At 46.0% G+C, this 14808-nt stretch overlaps 1 protein-coding gene across 1 annotated transcript in view; it reads right to left on the bottom strand.

The window, feature by feature from the left end:
• The window catches only part of LOC137324930 (LIM homeobox transcription factor 1-alpha-like), a 646125-nt gene that overhangs the window by 25995 nt on the left and 605322 nt on the right, over nt 1-14808 (bottom strand). Inside the window, exon 2 of the mRNA XM_067989620.1 lies at nt 12743-12975. Coding sequence (XP_067845721.1) covers nt 12743-12975 — 233 coding nt within the window. The remainder of the gene's footprint in view (nt 1-12742; nt 12976-14808) is intronic.

The raw sequence follows: 14808 nt of genomic DNA, 5'->3' as shown, positions 1-14808 counted from the left end.
CCTTAATGTAGGAGGGACAGATCAAACGGTTGTGATCTTCCCCGACTTGCTCGCGGCACAGACGCCCAGCTCCTGCCCCCGTTGTTAATCACCTCGCTCCCTGACAGCGCACAGCCGAGATAAAAGGAAGCCGCTTGAAAACATGTAAACAAAACGGAGCTCGAAAATTAAAACTCTGCAGACAGCACATTCTTGGCACTGTCACGGGGCCGGGTGACAGACTGCGGTGCAAGAACGACATCGGAAAGATATGTAGACAGGGTTAGATGAAGTAGGGAGGGAGTAGGCATAAACACCGGCACGGACCCGTTGGGCCGAATGGCCTGTTTCTGTGCTGTACAGGCCGAGGTAGAGGCTATGAGAAAAGATTGGACAGGCTGGGGTTATTTTCTTTGAAACAAAGGAGGCTGAGGGGAGATTTAATTGAGGTGTATAAAATGATGACAGGACTAGATAGAGTGGATAGGGAGGACCTATTTCCCTTAGCAGAGGGGTCAATAACCAGAGGGCATAGATTTAAAGTAATTGGTAGGAGGATTAGAGGGGAGCTGAGGAGAAATTTTTTCACCCAGAGGGTGGTGGGGGTCTGGAACTCACTGCCTGAGAGGGTGGTAGAGGCAGAAACCCTCAACTCATTTAAAAAGTACTTGGATGTGCACCTGAAGAGCTGTGACCTGCAGGGCTACGGACCAAGAGCTGGAAAGTGGGATTAAGTTGGATCGCTCTTTATCAGCCAGCACGGCACGATGGGCCGAATGGCCTCCTTCTGTGCCGTAACTTTCTATGATTCTAATTCTATGTAACTGACTGATGTCTTAACTCCAGGCTCGAACCCTTGCTGCAGTTTTCACCACCGTGGCTGCCACCTTCACAACCGCAGGCGCTTCTGGTTGTCAGCCCCCCATCTTACATCTTCTTTTCTCCCGGCCCTGGCGTGAAATAAACGCCTACTCGACAGCAGGCCCCATCCGAGAATTCCCGTTGGGAAGCCAGTTGGCGCGCTGGGTCCGGGCACTGACCTTTCACCTCTGTGATGCGTGTGTTCCAGTCCCTACCCGAGCTGCCTTGGCACTGTGTGAGAATGGCAGGCCGCGGGTCTGGTTTCAGCCAGGGGGCAGTCGCCCGTTACACCCTTGCCGGGGTGAATCTTGAACCCGGCTGCCCGGCAGAGAGATCGGTATACGGCCATATGTAACCACGAGACGAGCTTCTCTTGCGTACCATGTAAATACTTAAATGAATCTCAGGTAGGTTTTCAAATTATGTCTGTCATATTGGGGGACCCCTCCACACCTTGCACACTTTTTAACACCTGGTTTGACACTGTCCTGGCTTTGCACTCCAAGCAGTGTCAAACTGAAGCAGTTGTGTGATTGCCCCCTCGGGGAGTCTCATTCTGCAGTAGGGTCTGATGTATACAACAACAACTTGCGTTTATGTCCCGCCTACCACGTCCCAAGGCGCTCCACTGAAGCGTCATCAGACCGAAAAGAAAATGGCTGTCATACTAAAAAGTCAGCACTTGTGCAAAGCACGGCAGTTCGAAAGTTGTTGCGTACGATTGATGGTGTAAAGGTGTCCTCCCTCTCCGTCATGTATGGGGGGCCCAAGTGAAAAGAGTCTGGAGTTGTCTCAAATGTGGTTCCTAGTGGGCACAAGACTGGATACAGTTCAGTTCAACTCGGTATCAAAAGTACTGGTGCTGTCAGCAGCGGCTCAGTGGCAGCGCTCTCCTCTCTGGGTCAGGAGGTTGTTACTTTGGTTCAAGTCCCACTTCAGAGACTTGAGCACATTTTCTAGGCTGTCACTCCACTGCAGTACTGAGGGGGTGCTACACTGTCAGAGGTGCCGTCTTTCGGAAGAGACGTTAAACCGAGGCCCTGTCTGCTCTCTCAGGTAAAGGTAAAAGATCCCACTGCACTGTTCAAAGAGGAGTTGGGGAGCTCTCCCCGGTGTCCTGGCCAATATTTATCCCTCAAGCAACATCATTAAAAAACAGATGATCTGATCATTTATCTCATTGTGGGATCTTGCTGTGCGCAAATTGGCTGCCGCATTCTCTACATTACAACAGTGACCACAGTTCACAAGTATCTAATTGGCTGTAAAGTGCTTTGGGACCTTGTGAGGTCGTGAAAGAATCTTAGAATCATAGAAAGGTTACAGCACAGAAGGAGGCCATCCCGCCCATCGAGTCCGTGCCGGCTCTATGCAAGAGCAATCCAGCTAGTCCCACTCCCCCGCCCTATCCCTGTAGCCCTGCAAATTTTTTCCTTTCAAGTACTTATCCAGTTCCCTTTTGAAGGCCATGATTGAATCTGCCTCCACCACCGCCGAGGGCAGTGCATTCCAGATCATAACTACTCGCTGTGTAAAAAAGTTTTTCCTCATGTCACCTTTGGTTCTTTTGCCAATCACCTTAAATCTATGTCCTCTGGTTCTTGACCCTTCTATCAATGGGAACAGTTTCTCTCTATCTAACCTGTCTAGACCCTTCATGATTTTGAATACCTCTATCAAATCTCCTCGCAACCTTCTCTGTTCCAAGGAGAACAACCCCAGCTTCTCCGGTCTATCCATGTAAATAAAGTCCCTCATCCCTGAAATCATTCTTGTAAATCTCTTCATTACCCTCTCTACGGCCTTCACATCTTTCCTAAAGTGTGGTGCCCAGAACTGGACACAATACTCCAGTTGTGGCTGAACCAGTGTTTTATAAAGATTCATCATGACTTCCATACTTTTGTACTCTGTGCCTCTATTTATAAAGCCCAGGATCCCGTATGCTTTTTTAATCACTTTCTCAACCTGCCCTGCCACCCTCAATGAGTTGAGCACATATAAGCCCAGATCTCTCTGTTCCTGTACCCCTTTTAGAGTTGTGCCCTTTAGTTTATTTTGCTTCTCCTCATTCTTCCTACCGAGATATATCACTTTGCATTTTTCTGCATTAAATTTCATCTGCCACGTGTCCGCCCATGCCACCAGCCTGTCTATATCCTCTTGAAGTCTATCACTATCCTCCTCACCTCCCTTCCAACTTTTGTGTCATCTGCAAATTTTGAAATTGTGCCCTGTACACCCAAGTCAAGTCATTAATATATAATCAAGAAAAGCAGTGGTCCCAGCACTGACCCTTAGGGAACACCACTGTACACCTCCCTCCAGTCCGAAAAACAACTGTTCACCACTACTCTCTGTTTCCTGTCCCTTAGCCAATTCAATATCCATGTTGCTACTGCCCCCTTTATTTCATGGGCCGCAATCTTGATGATAAGCCTACCGTGCGGCACTTTATCAAACGCCTTTTGAAAGTCCATATACACCACATCAATTGCATTGCCCTCATCGACCCTCTCTGTTACCTCATCAAAAAACTCTATCAGGTTAGTTAAACACAATTTGCCTTTAACAAATCCATGCTGGCTTTCCCGAATCAATCCACACTAGTCCAAGTGACAGTTAATTCTGTCCCGGATTATCATTTCTTAAAGTTTCCCCACCACCAAGGTTAAACTGACTGGCCTATAGTTGCTGGGTTTATCCTTTGACCCTTTTTTGAACAAGGATGTAACATTTACAATTCTCCAGTCCTTTGGCACCACCCACGTATCTATGGATGTTTGGATGATTATGGCCAGTACCTCTGCAATTTCCACCCTGACTTCCCTCAGCAACCTAGGATGCATTCCATCTGGACCAGGTGATTTATCTATCTTAAGAACAGTTAGCCTTTCTAGTATCTCCTCTTTCTCAATTTTTAGCCCATCCAGTATCTCAACTATACCTTCCTTTACTGAGACTGTAGGAGCATCTTCTTCCTTGGTAAAGACAGATGCAAAGTACTCATTTAGTACCTCAGCCATATCCTCTGCCTCCATGAGTAGATCTCCTTTATGGTCCCTAATCGGCCCCATCCCTCCTCTTACTACCCGTTTACTGTTTACATTCCTGTGGAAGACTTTTGGATTCCCTTTTATGTTGGCCACCCGTCTATTCTCTCACTCTCTCTTTGCCCCTCTTATTTCCTTTTTCACTTCCCCTCTGAACTTTCTATATTCTGCCTGGTTCTCACTTGTATTATCAACCTGACATCTGTTATACGCCCCTTTTTTCCGTTTCATCTTACTCTCTATCTCTTTCGTCATCCAGGGAGCTCTGGCTTTAGAAGCCATATAAATGCACAAACCCACAACCTTCTGACTCAGAGGTGAGAGAGCTGCTACTGAGCCACGACTGACAAGTGATCCCTGACATCAGTCCCAAAGAAAGAATCAAAAAAAAAGAGACTTGCGTTCACACGGCACCTCATCACATCTTCGAAAGATCCAGATGCAGTGAATTACTTTGAGGCAGAATCACTGCTGTTATGCAGGCAAACAGGGCAGCTCATTTGTACACAGCAAGATCCCACGAGCACCGCCGAGACAAATGAGCAGTTAATCTATTTTGATGATGGACGCTGGTCGAAGGCGGAACGTTGGCCAGGAGGCCGGGAGAACTGCACTTGCCCTTTGCCCAGTTTTGTACCTAGGTCCACTTGTCCTACGATCGGGGAGGTAAGCAGATTTTACACAACTTTCTTTTGCTTCAAAGGTCATTTTGCGATTGTGCTTTCTACGCCAGCGGTCACTGGCGAGTCGGCCCCATGTTCGTTTGTACTGGCAACGGGTAATGCCAGAAGAGGGTGAAGAGTCACAGCTTGCTGGTGCCACTCAGGAGGTTAATTGCCTGCGAAGACCTTCATTCCTCACTGCTCTCTCAGGTAACACTCGGGATTCTCTCGCTTACCCGAGGGCAGCAAGCTTTGAGCGATCACAGGCGGCAGGTACCAATGGATTTTCAGTTCCCTGCAGGCCCAACATAGAATGGGCCTTGTACAAGAGTCAGAATGTAGCAACATTCAGCCCTTGAGATCAACGCATTATTGGATGCTTGACTCTTGTTTCAAGAATTCACCCCCTTAATTAAACTAGCTGCTAGCAGTGAGTGCAACACCGACAGCTAACGGATATAAGGGCCAACTGCACATCCCAAAACAGTAGTGTTGCTGACCCTCCAGGTTTGTCCAGGAGTCTCCAGATTAATCTCCAGGACACTGCGGCGAGCAACTCGGGAGAAAAATCATAGGTGCATTAAATAAAATTGTGCCTTTTTAAAATTTTCTTTGAACACTTCTGTTTATTGGTTATAAAAATATTGGAGATGGGGGAAAAAGGCTGTTTGACTGACGGTCAGGAATCATCCCCAATCGGGTAACGAAGAGTCGATTCGCTTTCCGATTGACCATGGGAAGGCGGGGCACAGCGAGGATGGACGTGTCAGGCGGCCAATGGCGGTAGCGTGGGGGCGGGGCAGTTGGAGGCAGAAGGTCATGTGAGGTAACCTCCAGAGTTGGCAACCCTACAAAATAGGGCAAGCAATCGATCCAAGCTCTGAAAAATTGGAACACCGCACCAAAATAACACAGAGATAAATGGGCATGTGAACTGGACGCAAATTGATTTCCAGCAGATCTGTCAACCAAACACTTTGCAGAGGTGTGATATAGCTCAGAGAGTGCCCAAGGGATAGGGAACAGTTACAATTTGGGGGGAAAGGTGAGGAGTGTGCTGCTGACTACAAAAACTCTGCTAAAGAAAGAGCAAGCTTGCATTCATACAGTGCCTTTCACAATTCAGGATGTCCCAAAGTGCTTTACAGCCAATTAAATGCTTTTAAAGTGCAGCTGCTGTTGTAATGTAGGAAATGTGGCAGCCAATTTGTGCACAGCAAGATCCCATAAACAGCAATGAGAAGAATGACCAGATAATCTGATTTTTAGTGTTGAGGAATAAATATTGGCTCGGACACTGGGGAGACCTCCCCTGCTCTTCTTCGAAATAGTGCCGTTGGATCTTTCCCATTGACCTAAGAGAGTAGACATGGTTTAACATCTCATCCGAAAGACAGCACCTCCGACAGTGCAACACTCCCTGAGATCTGCGCTGGAGTATCGACCTAGATTATGTGCTCAAGTCTCTGGAGTGGGACTTGAACCCAGGACCTTCTGACTCAGAGGCGAGATACCCATCTTCATTCTAGACTTGTACTTGAGGGTTTCAAATTCCCAAAACAATCCTCACCCTTCTTTTCTTTATCTGTTGTATTGCATCCACGTTTTTTGTTTGAAGGTAAGGGGTTGGAATTTCTGTGCGGGTTCTCCTGATCTCCCTCCACCCCATAACTTCAGTGGAAGATCGGTGGAATATCCGGCTTTTTACATCATTTCTCTCAGATTTCGGCAGGAGATAGGGAGAAAATCCCACCGAAGTTCGACCACAAGACGACTAAAACTGGGCACGGCCCTCCAAATGTGGCCTTGCCAACGAGTTATAGAAAGTTAAAATAACCTCCTCTGATTGTAAGTAAATAGTGGAGTGTGTTACAGCGAAGATGCTTGACACTGCTTCTTCATTAGTGAGGGTGCCAAAAACATCCAATACTATATCACATGCCATAAATATAATATAGTCACAAATAAATCCAATAGGGAATTCAGGAGAAACTTCTTTACCCAGAGAGTGGTTAGAATGTGGAACTCGCTACCACAAGGAGTAGTTGAGGCGAATAACATAGATACATTTAAGGGGAAGCTGGATAAGTACATGAGGGAGAAAGAAATAGAAGGATATGCAGATAGGGTGAGATGGAGTAGGAAGGGAGGAGGCTCGTGTGGAGCATAAACACCAGCATGGACCTGTTGGGCCGAAAAACCTGTTTCTGAGCTGTAAAATTCTATGTCATTCTATTCTATGTAATACTGTCAGGATGCTTTAGATAGTTTGTTAATGAAAGGGGAAAATTTCATCTGTGTTCTCTGTGTAACTATATGAGAAAGGCCTTTAGAAAGAACCTACCCCCCATGATCGAATACCTGCCGACAACCGCCGTCAAGGCTCAGGCATGAATAACAGACACTTGGGGTGTGGTACTGGAGGGTGCCCGGTACCTATGCAAACCATATCCCAAGCGAGGAGTTAACAGCTTCAGGAGATTAGGAGGGTAGGGAGGGGCAAAAGAAATATAAACGAACACTTCATGCCAGCTTGACACACTTTGAGTTTCAAATTCAACCCATAGTTCTTATCAATCTAAGACCTCGATGAACCTCATCAATGTAGAGCGTAACTTGTTTTTTCTGAAACAGAGTGACGACACACACTGATACCCAGACAGGCGGGGGCAGCTTAGCAGGCTTCACAGAATCAGTGCAGGGGGGCAGGGGCGAGGGGGAGGAGGAGGGTTTAGAAGTTTCATTTCCAGAGGTAGGTATTTCTTACGTAAACAGAGTTAGGATTACTCCCCGTGTGTGACAGGCCCTGCATTTGGCTAAACAGGGGACCAGCTGTGCGTATAACATTTATTCTATCGATGCAAAAGAACGCAAACATTAATTAAGTTGTCTTTGGAGGCCCCCCATTCTACAGCGCTGAGGAGAAAGAGGCCACCGATATGCTCACTGTTTAGTCAATCCTCCGTAAAAAGAGGAGCGAGGCCAGTACAAGAAGCCATTGACTAACTCGCCCCCTCCCAAAATTAATAAAGATCTTGGTTCACAGACATCACTAAGAGAGAGAGGGGGGCGTTAGTGATCTTTAATTGGAAATTGTACTCCTCCTGGAGGCCTTTGTTTACCCAGGATTGTCTCTTCATACTGGGTGAAAGCAATGATTAAATCGTAGACTGCCGGGATTAGAGGCGGCATATGGGCCTCGAGAGAGCCACCTCTCATCTCTTATATTCTCATAAAAAGTGGCTTTGAGGTGCACTCTCTTGCACTTTTAAACCCCCTTTGATATTCTGCTTAGTTTAAATCAGAAAAGACAGGGGGGGGCGGGTGGTGAGGGAAAGAATAAAAAAACATGCCGGTCTTAATTTGGCTTTTAGCAGAGGGGTGTGAAAGGCTCGGAGCTCAGCCGTGAAGCACATGGTGTTGAGTACCACTATGTGCGAGATCTTTTCAGCTCAGATTGCCCTTTTGGTGCGTGACTCCCACTGGAATAAAGTCCACAATATGCCAACATCAATCAGGCTATTCATTCAAACAGCATCTCCCGGCTGCCCATCACAAAATAGGTGTGAGCCGTGGCTGCACTCTGGCCTCTGAATCAGAACATTGTGGGTTCAAGCCCCACTCCAGAGACACATAATCTAGGCTGGCCCTCCCAGTGCAGTACTGAGGGAGTGCTATATTGGCGGAGGTGCCGTCTTTCGGATGAGACGTTAAACCGCAGCCCCATCTGCCCTCTCAGCTGGACGTAAATGATCCCGTGGCATTATTTCATAAGAATATAAGAACATAAGAAATAGGAGCAGGAGTAGGCCATATGGCCCCTCAAGCCTGCTCCGCCATTCAATAAGATCATGGCTGATCTTCTACCTCAACTCCACTTTCCCACCCAATCCCCATATCCCTAGATTCACTTAGTGTCCAAAAATCTATCAATCTCAGTCTTGAATATATTCAATGACTCAGCATCCACGGCCCTCTGGGGTAGAGAATTCCAAAGATTCACAACCCTCTGAGTGAAGAAATTTTTCCTCATCTCAGTCCTAAATGACTGACCCCTTATCTTGAGGCTATGACCCCCCTGTTCTAGACTCTCCAGCCAGGGGAAACAGCCTCTCAGCATCTAACCTGTCAAACCCTCTAAGAATTTTATACATTTCAATGAGATCACCTCTCATTCTTCTAAACTCCAGATTATATAGGCCCATTCTACTCAATCTCTCCTCATAGAACAACCCTCTCATCCCAAGAATCAATCTAGTGAACCTTCATTGCACCGCCTCTAAGGCAAGTATATCCTTCCTTAGATAAGGAGACCAAAACTGTATACAGTACTTCAGGTGAGGTCTCCTCAAAGCCCTGTATAATTGCAACAAGACCTCCTGACTCTTATACTCCAACCCCTTGCAATAAAGGAGTTGGAGTATAATTTCATTTGCCTTCCTAATTGCTTGCTGTACCTGCATGTTAACTTTTTGTGATTCGTGTACAAAGACACCCAAATCCCTCTGACGACCAAAATTTCTTAGTCTCTCACCTTTTAAAAATGGTCTTTGAAGCAGATGAGTGCTCCCCGGTGTCCTGGGCCAATATTTATCCCTGAACCAATATCACTAAAACAGATGATCTGGTCATTATCACATTGCTGTTTGTGGGAGCTTGCTGTGCACAAATTGGCTGACACGTTTCCTACAACTGACTACACTTCAATAGCACTTCATTGTCTGTAAAGTGCTTTGGGACATCCTGAGGTCATGAAAGCCGCTGTATAAATGCAAATCTTTCTTTCATACTAGCTACAGCCAAATGGACATGGCCAGAGTCAATGATAAGGTAAAATAAATTTTAGTTAAAGGGAAGGGAAAGTCTAGAGAGAGCTCAGTGTATTTTATTCAAAGGACTCTGCTATTATCTGTGTTGCAAAATTTTAAAAACCCTATCATATGACAAAAATGGTATCTGAGCACATGTTTCCTGTCTATCACCTCACACTTCCTGTGTCACACTTCTGTCACACAATGGCACATTTCTCCCATCCGATTAGCTCATGTACAAATTTCTCCAACAATTTTTGACAAAAAGAAAGAAAAAAGTCATTTGGAAAGTACAGAGAAACTCCCTCAACAAAATATACCTTTTTATTAACACAGGAGTCAGAGTGGATATGGACTATGGCTTTAAAAAACACCCGGGGGTGGGGGGAGGGTTGGCAGGGGGGAAGCAAGCCAGTCATTTCCTGCTGGTTTCTGCAGCCCTCGAATTGACCTCAGGATCTGCCTAAGAGCAATTACTCTATAACTGACTTCAGGAAGATACAGCAATTAAATTCGGTAATCTTGAAGGTACACACCAAGTTAGTACAGGTGTATCTTAGCAACAGAATAACGCAATGCCCTTGGCATGGTAATATGTTGCCGTCTTTATACAACAGCATATCCGCTGAGTTACCGTGAAGAACTGCGTGAGAAATTGCTTGCAGTCATAAAAAAAATTACCACTTTAAAAAAAATCAAACCTCCTGCCCTTATTGAAACCCGAAATAAGCTGTTCCAGTGAGGGGATGTCACTGATGGAGGAGGGGGATACTTGTTCCTGGAGTTAAAGGGGGCGAGGGGGTTCACAGCTTCACACAAGTCTGGAGCCCAATCCTGAACTGTCCGGCTCCAGAAAGACTAGGGTTGCCAACTCTGGTTGGACGTATTCCTGGAGGTTTTATCACATGACCTTCCGCCTCTAACAGCCCTGGATAGTCAAACAGCCTTTTTGTTCCCCATTTCCAATATTTCTACAACTAATAAACAAAAGTATTCAAAAATATGGATATAAACATTTTTTTAATGCCCCTATGATTTTTCTCCCGGGTTTTTTTGCTCACAGCAGTGTCCTGGAGATTAATCTTCAATTCCTGGAGACTCCAGGACAATCCTGGAGGGTTGGCAACCCTAAGGAAGACAGGCTAGTGGCTGGGTACTCTGTGTCCTTTACCAATAGCATTTCAGTCAGATGTAGCTCAGCTATCAAGCTGGTTTGAAGTTGTAATCCCCTCCCTCCCAACACCCACCCACCCCCCCACCCCCCCCCATTAAAATGAACGCGTCAATCAAAGATGGAATTGGCACCTCCATGTCACAAGAGGAGGTCCAGAGGGAAGGAGATATCAAGCTGCACAGGAAATCTGATGCTTTTGTTAAGAAGATAACAAAAAATGTTCAATTTTATTTTCACACCAACGCTGAGGGAGTCCTTCGAGCTCTTTAAGTCTCCATACAACAACAACATGCATTTATATAGCGCCTTTAACCTAGTAAAACGTCCCAAGGCGCCTCACAGGAGTGATAATCAAACAAAATTTGACACCAAGTCACATAAGGAGATATTAGGACAGATGACCAAAAGCTTGGTCAAAGAGGTAGGTTTTAAGGAACGTCTTAAAGGAGGAGAGAGAGGTAGAGAGATTTAGGGAGGGAATTCCAGAAATTAGAGCCTAGGCAGCTGAAGGTACGGCCGCCAATGGTGGAGTGCTTAAAATCGGGGATGGACAAGACTTCCAGAATTGGAGGAGCGCAGAGATCTCGGAGGGTTGTATGGCTGGAGGAGGTTACAGAGATCGGGAGGTACGAGGCCATGGAGGGATTTGAAAACAAGGATGAGAACTTTAAAATCGAGGCATTGTTGGACCGGAAACCAACGTAGGTCAGCGAGCACATGGGTGATGGGTGAATGGGACTTGATGTGAGTTAGGATACAGGCAGCAGAGTTTTGGATGAGCTCAAATCTACGGAGTGTGCAAGGTGGGAGGCCGGCCAGGAGAGCAGTGGACTAGGGCCTCATGAAGCCCAGCTATTAAGGTAGGTATATGGACTGTTCTTGGACTGCTGTGCATTCTGTAGGGAACTCTACCTCCTCATAAATCAATACTTCATGAAATGATTTCATCAAAGCCAACACAAAATAAAAGAATGCCAATTCTTTTCAAGTATCGCCAGGATACCCTTCCTGTAAATTCCCGCAGACAATTATGTTTCTTCCATTTGAAGCATTCAATTCTACTACGGATCGAACTGTGGTTTTTTTTTAAAGGGATTAGGCTTGCCCTTTGTCGAACTGAGGAATGAGTGTGCCAGGAAAAAGATGTTAAAGGGAATTTCCTGTTCGTGCCAGCGTTCTAAGGCACCAAATTCCTGCCAGTGTTACCTTAAGGCATCTAAAATAGACGGATCAATGTCTGCCTTCAAGTACCGCTGGCAAGTATCTGCAGGAAGGAAAGAAAGAAGGAAAGAAGGAAAAAAGGAAAAAAGGAATGAAAGACTTGCATTTATATAACGCCTTTCACAACCTCAGGATGTCTCAAAGCGCTTTACAGCCAATTAAGTACTTTTGAAGTGTAGTCACTGTTGTAATGTAGGAAACGCGGCAGCCGATTTGCGCACAGCAAGGTCCCACAAACAGCAATGAGATAAACGACCAGATGATCTGTTTTAGTGATGTTGGTTGAGGGATAAACATTGGCCAGGACACTGGCCATCTATTGCCTCCACAGTCAGCATCAGGTCCTCGCTCTGGTACGGTACAGAAAGCTACAACAATGTGTAACATCCTCCAGGCTTAAAGGGGGTTACTTGCTCCTGCAACACTTACACATTCCACAGCAGCCATTTCTGTGGTTCTTGCGAGTGCAAAGCTAGCCAAATTTTGGATATTCTTTCTTCTATGGACCTCAGAACTCAAGAAGTGCTGGTCCCAAACTCACTTCACTCTGAGCTACCTCCGGCAGGAGAGAGGAGTCCCTTTCAAGCCCGATTAAGGATGTCCTCCTGTATCGGGCCTCTGTCACAGTAGCAACGACATGAAGCTGGGCCCAATCTGACTGGGGTCAAGGCTGAGTGACAGAGAAAGACAGAGAGGTGACCTTACCCAGTTCGCAGTGTTGAGCTCTATAATTATACCTCATCATGCTGACATTTCCCCCACCAGCCCCAACCACAAACCGTCCAGCAACCTCCTTCCTAAATGTATCATACTTATAGAATCATACTGTACAGAAGGAGGCCATTCGGTCCATCGTGCTTGTGCCAGTTCTTTGAAAGAGCGATCCAATCTGTCCCGCTCTTTCCCCATTCCGTTTCGCTGTACTGTCAGAAGGGAGTTGGCCGAGGCTCTGGCGGGCGGCCGATTGTGGATTTGGTTTACCTGAGTCCGAGGCGGCCGGGCTGACCAGGCTCAGCAGCTCCCGTTCCTTCTCGTAGTCGCTCTTGCAGAGCAGTTGCCCCTCTTTCAGCACAAACTCATCTCCTTTCTGGAGCTGCCGCTCGCACACGCAGCAGCAGAAGCAGTGCAGGTGGTAAACGCTCTTCTGTGCTCGCATGACGAACTCGGTGGGCGCGATGGCCTCCATGCAACCGCTGCACTTGGCTGCGAAAAGCCTGCGGACCCAAGAACAAACAGCCTGTTGAGCGTGGAACCATTTTTGCATTCGTACAGGTAAAGTTCTACATAGAATTACATAGAAGTTTGCAGCACAGAAACCAGCCATTCGGCCCAAATGGTCCATGCTGGTGTTTATGATCCACACGAGCCTCGTCCCACCCTTCTCCCTCTAACCCTATCAACACATTCCTTTACGTCCCTTATCTTCCCTCTTTTTAGGTCTGCCCTCACCTCATTTCTCTGCCGGGCTCCGACTCCCTCCCAAGCCTACCCCAAATCAGCTCTTCATCAAGCTGCTGGGAGGGGCACAAGAACTGCCCAGGAGGGTTACTTTCCCCACCACCCGTTCCCTGTGGGGAGACGGTGGGCCTCCGTCAACGATGGGGCTGAGATAGAAGAATGGAATGAGCAAATTTGGTCCATCAGCCCGAAGTTATTTGTATACGTTTACACAGCCAGTCAGCATTTCATAGAATCATATCAGGTACAGCACAGGGGGAGGCCGTTCGGCCCATCGTGCCTGTGCCAGCTCTTTGAAAGAGCTCTCCAATTAGTCCCATTCCCCTGCTCTTTCCCCATAGCCCTGTAAATTTTTCCCTTCAAGTATTTATCTAGTTCCCTTCTGAAAGTTACTATTGAATCTGCTTCCACCATCCTTTCAGGCAGTGCATTCCAGATCATCACAACTCGCTGCGTAAAAAAAATGTTTCCTCATGTTGCCTCTTGTTCTTTTGCTAATTCTCTTAAATCTGTGTCCTCTAGTTACTGACCGCTCTGCCACTAGAAACAATTTCTCCTTACTTACTCTATCACAACCGTTCATGATTTTGAATATCAAATCTCCTCTTAACCTTCTCTGTTCTAAGGAGAACAACCTCAGCTTCTCCAGTCTCTCCACATAACTGAAATCCCTCATCCCTGGTACCATTCTAGTAAATCTCTTCTGCACCCTCTCCAAGGTCTTCACATCCTTCCTAAAGTGTGGTGCCCAGAATTGGACACAATACTCCAGCTGAGGCCTAACCAATGTTTTATAAAGGTTTAGCAATACAGACTCAGTATCTGCTGGTCTGTGCTTGTGGGCACTAGTCAATGGAAAGGAAAATTTGGGTGTGGCGTAAAATGGGCAGCTGGTCCGCTACCGCCCGTCTTCCTCAACCACTGAAAGTGAAAATCTACACCCGAGAGTACCAATACACATCTACAATGGACAGCAATTTAACAATCAGGTTTAGTAACAGAGAGTACCAATACACATCGTCAATGGACAGCAATTTAACAATCAGGTTTAGTAACAGAGAGTACCAATACACATCTACAATAGACAGCAATTTAACAATCAGGTTTAGTAACAGAGAGTACCAATACACATCTACAATGGACAGCAATTTAACAATCAGGTTTAGTAACAGAGAGTACCAATACACATCGACAATGGACAGTAATTTAACAATCAGGTTTAGTAACAGAGAGTACCAATACACATCGACAATGGACAGTAATTTAACAATCAGGTTTAGTAACAGAGAGTACCAATACACATCGACAATAGACAGCAATTTAACAATCAGGTTTAGTAACAGAGAGTACCAATACACATCTACAATGGACAGCAATTTAACAATCAGGTTTAGTAACAGAGAGTACCAATACACATCGACAATGGACAGTAATTTAACAATCAGGTTTAGTAACAGAGAGTACCAATACACATCGACAATGGACAGCAATTTAACAATCAGGTTTAGTAACAGAGAGTACCAATACACATCTACAATGGACAGCAATTTAACAATCAGGTTTAGTAACAGAGAGTACCAATACACATC

Source organism: Heptranchias perlo, chromosome 9 (genome assembly GCF_035084215.1).
Source record: "Heptranchias perlo isolate sHepPer1 chromosome 9, sHepPer1.hap1, whole genome shotgun sequence".
NCBI classification, from domain to species: domain Eukaryota; kingdom Metazoa; phylum Chordata; class Chondrichthyes; order Hexanchiformes; family Hexanchidae; genus Heptranchias; species Heptranchias perlo.
Note: the sequence above shows the minus strand (reverse complement) of the source record. Positions and strands in the feature narration are given on the sequence as shown.